Genomic DNA, 9,293 nt, shown 5'->3' with positions numbered 1-9,293 from the left:
GTGTGTGTGTGTGTGTGTGTGTGTGTGTGTGTGTGTGTGTGTGCACGCGCGCACATGTAGGTCCTTTTTCCTTCTTTATGATCTTTGGAATATAGACCTCGTATTGGTATTGCTGGATCGAAGGGTATGCACAGTTTGGTTGCCCTTTGGGTGTATACTCTCCAAAATTGTTGGATCAGTTTACAACTCCATCAATAGTGCATTGGTGTCCCAATTTTCCCTTTTTTTAATGTTTTTAACAGCAATTGATCTTATATTTTGTCAAAAGCTTTTTCTGTATTATAATTGATTTTTTGTTCTTATTAATATAGTCAATTATGTTGATAGTTTTCCTAATATTGGACAAACTGCTGCATTTCTAGTATAAATCCAATATGATTATAATGTATAATCTGTGTTATATTTCCTTACTTATTTTTATTGAAAATTTTTGCATTAGTATTTAGTAGAGATATTGGTCTAAAGTTTTCTTTCTCTGTTTTACTCTTTCTGTTTTAACTATCAAGACCATATTTGTATCATAGAAAGAATTTTATAGGACTCCATATTTTTCTGTTTTTAAAAATAGTTAATATAACAGTGGAAATGATTGATCATTAAACATTTGATAAAATGTGTTTGGAAATCTATTTGGTCCCAGGTTTTCTTTTTTTCTTAATTTTTTTTTAACTTTGGCAATTCAATTTCCTTTTTTTAAAAATAAGATTGAATTTTAAATTCCTCTGTTTCTTGTTCTGCTAATAGAGACATTTCATATTTTTGTAAATATCCATCCTTTTCACTTAGGTTTTCATTTTTGTAATACATGATTGGGTAAAATACTATCGAATAATTTATTTCTTCATCAATTGTGAATTTATCATTTTCCAGTTTAATACAAGTAATTTGGTATTCTTCTTTCTTTTTTTTAATCCAATCAGCTTCTAGTTTATAAATTTGTGTAGCTTTTTTGCTTTCAATTTTATCAATCTCTTATTTGATTTTCAACATTTCTATTTTGGTGCTTAATTATTTTTTTTTTATTTGTTTTCTATTTTTTTTTTAGTTGTATCCCCAATTTGTTGATCTTTGTGAAAATGTTTAGAGGTATAAATTTCCCTCTAAGGATTGCTTTGTCTACATTCCAAAATTTTGGCATATTGTCTCATTGTATTTATGAACTTTTCCATTGTGCAGTTTTTTTCTTTGACCCATCTTTCAATAAAAGATTAAGTCTTTTAGTCTCCTATTAATTTTTAAAATTTCTTCAGCTCTTTTTTGAATATAAGTTTTTGCATTATGGTCAGTAAAAAATGTGATAGTTTTGCTTTTCTGAATTTTGAGAAGTTTTTATGTATTAATATATGATCAATTTTTTTGTAAAGGTGTCATGCATAGCTGAGAATTAAATACATTCCTTTCTGTTCCTTTTAAGTTAGTTTTGTCTGGCCCTGAAAGGGAGTACATTGTGATCTCCTGTTTTGCTGAGTATTTCTCTCTGTAAGACATAGCTTCTCCTTTTAAGTATTTAGATCTTATACTATTGGGTGCATATATGTTATACATTGATAATAATTTATTATCTATGGTACATTTTCTAAATATGTAATTTATCTCTTAATCAAGTCTGTTTTTGTTATTGCCTTGTCAGAGAAACCTATTTTTTAATTTCAACTGAAGCATAGTATATTTTGCTTCAGCTTTATCCCCTTACTTTAATTTCTTGCAAATCTTTATGTTCAGTTATGTTTCTTGTGAACCAACATATTGTCAGATTCTATAATCCAATTTGCTGTCCTCTTCCATTCTATGGGTTTATCCCATTCGCATTTGAAGGTATGATCATTAATTTTGTATTTTCCTCCCATCCTCTTCTTTTATACTTTTTCCTTTTTTTTCTTCTCCCCCCTTTTCCTCAAGCAGAGCCCAGTCACAGATTCTTATCTTTTCTCTTTTTCCCTCGTCACAGTTCACCTCCTGAGATTAGAGTTTGTTTTGCTTATGACTGATACCTCCCTGAATCTATCCTCCTCCTTACCCTGTCCTCTGTCTCCTCCCCAAGCAGTCATTCAATCTATAAACATTTATCAAGTGCCAGTTATGTGTCAGATACTGTGGTAAGCACTGGGGATACACAAAGAGGCAAAAGATATTCCCTGTCCTCAAGGGGCTTGTAGTCTAAGGGGGAGAGACAAAATGCAAAAAAAATCTACAAACCAAACTATATGCAAGATAAATAGGAAATAATTAAGAGAGGTGAGGTACTAGAATTAAGAAGGGTTGGGGAAGGCTTCCAATAAAAGGTAGAATTTTAGTTGGGACTTAAAGGTAGCCAGGGAGGTCTCTGGTTGGAGTGGAGAGGGGGAGAGACATGTCTGGAGCAGAGAAATGGATTGTCTTGTTTGTAGAACAGCAAGGAGGCAGAGGTCACTGAAATGAAGAATATGTGACAGAGAATAAGGTATAAGGAGACTGAACAGGTAGGAGGGGGCTGGGTTATAAAGGGTTTTGAAGCCAAACAGCATTTTGTATTTCATCCAGGAGACAAGAGAGCCACTGATGTTTGTTGAATAGGGGAGGTAATATGATTAGATCTGCACTTAACACTTTAGCTACTGAATGAAGGATGGGTTGGAGTAGAGAGAGAGACTTGAGGCAGGCAGACCCAGCAGGTTATTAAAATAATCCAAGTATGAGGTGATGAGGGCTTGCACCAGAATGATGGCATTGTCAGAGGAAAGAAGGAGGCATATTCAAAAGATGGTGCAAAGGTGAAATCAACAAGCCTTGCAAACATACTGGATCTGGTGGGGTGAGAGGTAGTGAGGAGTCAATTTCTTGGTTGTGGGACAGAAGGACTGGGAGGGTGGTGTTGTCCTCTATAGCGAGAGGGGAAGGGTTTAGAGGACAAGATAATGAATTCCATTTTGGACATGTTGAGTTTGAGGTGTCTACTGGCCATCCAGTTCAAGATGTCTGAAAGGCAGTTGGAGATGTGAGATTGGAGGTCAGCAGAGATGTTCAAGCAGGTTAGGTGGATTTGAGAATCATCAGCATAGAGATAGTAATTAAGTCTATGGAACTGTTGAGATCGCCTAGCAAAGCAGTATAGGGGTAGAAGAGAAAAGGACCTAGGACAGAACCCTGAGGGACAGTTACGGCTAGAGGATGGTGATATGGGAGAGGAACCAAAAAAACAAAACAAAACACAAAACATATGATGTAGTGCAGAAAATTGTTATAATGACACATGGATTAGAGTGGTTACAGATAGTGTAATATCACATCAATTAAATTATTATTTAATTAAATATCAATATTTTTATGGATGACTTTAGACAATAGTGACTTCTGAGACCATTACTCCAAACAAAAAAGATGAGTGAAAACTTTGACTAACACAAAAATTTTCTGAGTGAGATCATACTTCTTTTTAACACTGGTGATTTGTACCCCATTTATTCTAACAGTGATGGGGATATGCTGACTGATGAAAGTGATTTTCTTATCCTTGCTTTTTGCTTTCCTCTTTTTTTAATGTGAAATTTAAATGCTTACAATATAAATATTTGGACTGGGAGTAAATGCTTAAGTTCATGTAATGTGTAATTCTGACAATACTTCTAAAGTTCAATATTTGATTAGCATTATAAAAATTCATTGTAACAAGTCAGTTATCTGAAATGTAGAAATTAATTTTAAATTGAAATTTGTTGATGCTTTTCACATATAGCTGATTTTGGTTTTGTTTTCTTCTCATTTTAGAAAAGGAGACGGAGGATTGACCGAAGCATGATAGGCGAGCCAACAAACTTTGTTCACACAGCTCATGTAGGATCAGGTGATCTGTTCAGTGGAATGAATTCAGTAAGCATAGTTTTGACATACGTTATAACATACTTGATTACTGAGAGCCAAAAGATGGAATCTGTGTGATGATTTAAATATTCTCTAATTAAATTGTAAAGTTTGAAGACAATATAAAAAAGTATATATGACGTAGGCAAATGTGTATCACTTAACCATTCTAACTCATATCCCTTTTATATATTTTTCTGACTCTCCCCCTTCAAACGCTTTGCTTCTTCCTCTGCAGCCACATTGCTGCCTCATTCCTTTAATATGGGAACATTGAAACATTAAAAGATCTGAGTTCAGAAGGGAAGCTACAACCCTTTAGGGGTTGCACTGGGAGCAAACTATTGTTTGCCATAGTTAAGAGTTTAAAGTAGCTAAACTGTGATTTTGAAAGTCACTACTTCAGAGAGCAACAATTTTAAATAGTTCCTCCTTTATATGCTCTATTTGCTGTCTTTGATTTAAGTGTCTTTTATGCAAACATTACTATAGAGTTTATTTCCTAAGTCTACTTCTGCCTGTCCTTGTGTTATTATTAAGAAATTTTTGAGTGATACATTTATCACCACAGGGCAAATTGTGATGCCATAAACAGACTATTAGAATTTTCACTTACCCTTTCATCCATGAGAGCAAACAACCTATGGGGAACAAAGGTATCATACCTGTCAGTAGGATACATAGGATGCGGAATGTTTTAAAAAAAACAAACCACAAGTAACTTAAACATTTTACTTTTATCTGGAATATGTTTTAGCTCAAATAGAAAGAAAATACTATATTTTAATCTTTAGATGTTTTAGGGACCTCAGAACTGAGGTCCCTGTCAGAGGTGTATGCAAAAATCCCAGAAGGCATTTCACTCCAGTTGTGCTACCTACCATTGCATTTTAGTGTTTTATGTGGAACCATGCTATATAATTGTTAGGAGCCAACAGTTTCATTTCCATAAACATGCTTCCAAACAAGACGAGAGAAAGGAGCTTGATTCTTCTTTCAGATGAAGTTTACTGAGGGGCTGATAACATGGATGTCCAATTATATATGGCTCTTTTGTAACCATACATATATGTGGAATTCGTTTTTCTGAACGAAGTTATTGCTAATCCTAAACTTTACCCTTTTATAGTAACTCAAATTTTCATTTGAGTTCCTCATTTTATGAGTACTAAAAAACACAGGGCACAGGGCTAGGAATCAGAAGACCTGGGTTGTGCTTCTAGCTCCTCTGTTAGCTAATTACATGACCCAAGTCAGTTCAGTTTCTGGATTTCTTTTTTTCACTTAAAAAATAAGATGATTGAATTAGTTGGATGTCTTAAGTTCCTTTTCAGTCCTGACTTTCCAACACCTCCATTTTTTCAGATGAGAAAAGTAATGCAGGATATTTTTTCCTGCTCCCAAATTGTGACTCCTTTGTTTGTCACCTTGGGAAGGGAAAAAAAAAGACCTAATTAGGGAATGGTGGCTTTTTTGTAAATTGACAGGTGGGAGTTTAGGCTACTGCTTATCAGAGCGTGTAAGTTTGCCACATCAATTGCTATATAAGCAAAGGGATACTGTTTGTAGCTTCCTGGAAAGAAAGCAGTTTGTTCACTTTTAAATTCGCACGAAAAGTACTTGGTTTTACCTGACTACTTTTAGGAATGAGCAGGAGATGTTACATTGCCATCAAGATACAGTGCTATGATAACCTTTGAACTCTTGCCTCTATATAGAACATCTGTTTCTTTTTATAGTGTAGTCATCTATGCCATTTGTGAATAGTAAACAAATGACTTTTAATTCATTGGATGTGTGTTTTTCTCCTCATTTCTTTTGATAAGAAATGCCCCCAGCTCAGACAATTTGAAGTGTACTTCTGAATTGAACCCCACTTTATGACTTTGACTCTGGTTTTGTTTCTTTGTTTGAGTTTTATGTGCATGGCCTTCTCAGAAGTGTATGCAAAAATCCTAGAAAGCATTTCACTCCAGTGGCACTACCTACCATTGCAATTTTGAGTTTTATGCTGAACCATGGTATATAATTTTTAAGAGGCAAGAGTTCCATTTCCATAAACATGCTTCCGAAGAAAATTAGACAAGGGAGCTTAATTCTTCTTTCAAATGAAGTTTACTGAGGGGCTGACAACATAGATGTCCAATTATATATGGGTCTTTTGTAACTGTACATATATGTGGGATTCATTTTTCTGAATGAAATGTTTGTTAATCCTAAAAACATTTTTTCCCCCATTAGCTAAATAGGAACTTGCTTGGAAGAGGTAGAGTACTCAGCAGGTTGCCTAAATGCCTTAGAAAAGTGATTCTTTCTGGCTTCAGCTTAATTTACAGGAACAATTATGTATCTTATGTTTTATATAGTCACAGTTTAGAGATCATGCAAAGCAACATTCTCATTTTTACAGGTGAGAAAACTAAGGCCCAGAGAGGTTAAGTACTCAATATTACACAAATATTAAGGGTCAGAGAGCAAATTTGAAGTTAATTTCTTTAACTGCAATTCTATTGTCCATTGTACCATAATCTCAAAAGTGGAATCAAAATATGGAGCATTCAGAGGACAATGGAGAGATACATAAATATAAGTACTTTGCAAAAAGTATGAAGGATATGCTTTTTTTCTCAAAAAGAAAATATTTTAACTTAATATTTGTAGTTTTCTGTCTTGAGAAAATAAGAAATATTTAGTCAGCCAGCCTTAAATAGCTCTTAGAAAGTAGTATTTACTAAAGTGTACAATAAGGTCAGTTAGTACAATCCTTCCCACCACCAATGCTGTGACACACTCTCCCACAAATATGTAAGAGTCTTGAGGAAAGTGAGAGTTCAGTTTTAGATAGCATATAAGGCAAAGGGGCAGCTTACAGCTTCAGGTTGCTTGAAATCCTCTTCTATCATTGACGAAGTGCTCAGAGAGTTTCCCTTAATCGTGCTATAGTTTCTTTCCTGGGCTCCTTATGAAACCATTACTCCGTTCATTCTGTCCTTAGCTTCTCAACACAGATCCTGCTGCCATCAACTGATCTGAGGATGCTACTAGGACAATTGGAGGTGGATGGGAAATCCATCATCCTCTGAATTCTTTGGAGCTCACAAGATAACCCTCTATCCAAAGGGGAGGGGGAGAAGACCTAGCAGAGATGGGGAACCTGTGACTTTCTGGGTCCTTGGGTATGGCCTTTTGACCGAGCCAAAGTTTTACAAAACAAATCCTTTTATTAAGGAGATTTGTTCTGTGAAGTGTGGATTCAGTCAAAGGCTGCACTTGAGGACCTAGAGGACCACATGTGGCCTCCAGGCTGTAGGTTCCCTGCCCCTGGCTGAGCCAAGGCCAAAGCTGAAGCCTGTCCTTTGCACTCACTCCCCAGTCAGTTCCTCCTTAGAGGTTTGTTGAAACACTCTCTCTTCTACTATAACTCCCCATTACAAGCTAATGTTAATACTTTCATATAGGATCCAGAGGTTGTGATGAAATCCCTCAGCCAATTGAAACAGACTTCCTGTCTGGAATCATTTCATTCAACAAATGGCTGTCAATAGACTTCTCACATCTTGTCTAAGGCAGGGGTTCTTAATCTGGAACCGTGAAGTTTGTTTGTTTACTTTAACTATTTTGATAATTGTATTTCAATAGAATTGGTATCTTTTTTTAACCCTATGTAATTTATCTTATGCATTTACAAACATTATTCTGAGTTTGGTCCATAGTCTTTACTGGACTACCAGATGAGTTCATGACTCCAAAATAGTTAAGAATCCCTGGTGTAAGATCTATGATTGAAATTAGTTGATTGATGATATCAAGTGGGATAAGATGTGATGACTTAATTGAGTAAATTCAACCTACCTTACCCACAAATATATTTTGTTCACCTTCATTTCCATAAATATTTCCTACCCCCAATAACTTTTTTCAAATTCCTTTTGTGTTAAAGAACAAGATGTTCTAATTTTAATCTATACCCCCAGAGTAATGGTATCAGAGATCTTGATTAAAACTAAAGAATTCTTTATCCCACAGATTTCTTATCATTTTTTTTATTATGTGTAGTTTATTTTCTTAAATCTTAAATTTAACATAATAGCAACAAAACGACCCACCCTGTTTATGTCCCCTTCTGAACTTCACCATCCTTTTTTCTGTGTATTAAAAAAATGCTTCATTGACAATTTTCCTTCTTCTATACTACTCTTGCTATTCACCAACCCCTCTTCCCAACCCTGCTATCCACATTAGAAGCCCTTATTTATACCCTAAAGTTCAGTCGAACAAAGTAAGTCAACACATTGACTATGTCTGAAAATGTCTGTCTCATTCTGCATCTCTTGGCCTTCACATCTCTACCAAGAGGTGGGAAACGTGAGTCATCATCAGTGTTTTAAAGACTGATCACTGCATCCATCAGTGTTCTGAAGTCTTTAAAAGGCGTTTTTCTTCACCTTATTGTAGCATCGTACAAATTATTCACTAGCTTGTGCTCACTTCAGTGGGCATCAGTTTATAAGTTGACCCAGGGTTCTCTGAATTCATCCCTTTCGTCATTTCTTTTGGTGCAGTAGTATTCTATTATGTGTGTAGAGCTTAATTTGTTCAGCCACTCCCCAGATGATGGGCATTCCTTCAGTTTCCAGTCCTTTGATACCACAAAAAGAATTGCCTGAAATATTTTTGCCTAGCAGAGGTAGCTAGGCGGCTCACTGGATAGAGTACCAGGCATAGAGTCAGGAAGACTTGAGTTCAAATCCAGCCTCAGACACTTAGTAGCTGAGTGACCTTCGACAAATCACTTAAACCTTTATTTGCTTCGGTTTCCTCATCTTTTTATGTCTCTCTTGAGTCTTGTAGTTGAAGATCAAATTTTCTGTTGAGCTCTGGTCTTTTTATCAGGAAGGTATGGAAGTCCCCTATTTCATTGAATATGCATCTCTTCCCCTGAAAGATGATGCTCATTTTCGCTGGGTAGTTAATACTTGGTTGTAATCCAAGCTCCTTTGCCTTACGAAATATCATATTCTATACCCTACGGTCTTTTAATGTAGAAGCTGTAAGATCCTGTGTAATCCTTACTATGGTTCCATGATATTTAAATTGTTTCTTTCTGGCTGCTTGCAGTATTTTCTCTTTGACCTGGTAATTTTGGAATTTGGTTGCTATATTCCTTGGTGTTTTCAGTTTGGGATCTCTTTCAGGAAGTGATCTGTGGATTCTTTCTATGGCTATTTTACCCTCTGGTTTTGGGACCTCAGGGCAGATTTCCTTTGTGATTTCCTGAAAGATAACTGTCCAGCCTCTTTTTTTCATCGTGATTTTCAGGTAGACCAATAATTTTTAAATTGTCTCTCCTGGATCTATTTTCCAGGTCAGTTGTTTTACCGGTGAGGTATTTTACGGTTTCATCTATTTTTTCCTTTTGTTTTTGTTTGACTGATTCATAGAATCATTAGCTTCTG

At 35.5% G+C, this 9,293-nt stretch overlaps 1 protein-coding gene across 1 annotated transcript in view; it reads left to right on the top strand.

Annotated features, from left to right (window-relative positions):
• Nucleotides 1–9,293, top strand: part of CDC42SE2 (CDC42 small effector 2) — a 130,465-nt gene that overhangs the window by 110,101 nt on the left and 11,071 nt on the right. Inside the window, exon 4 of the mRNA XM_027869235.1 lies at nucleotides 3,745–3,846. Within this exon, the coding sequence (XP_027725036.1) occupies nucleotides 3,745–3,846 (102 nt within the window). The remainder of the gene's footprint in view (nucleotides 1–3,744; nucleotides 3,847–9,293) is intronic.

The sequence above is a fragment of the Vombatus ursinus genome, unplaced genomic scaffold (genome assembly GCF_900497805.2).
Source record: "Vombatus ursinus unplaced genomic scaffold, bare-nosed wombat genome assembly UNPS02014792.1, whole genome shotgun sequence".
NCBI lineage: Eukaryota > Metazoa > Chordata > Mammalia > Diprotodontia > Vombatidae > Vombatus > Vombatus ursinus.
This window is presented reverse-complemented; position numbering and strand designations above follow the sequence as displayed.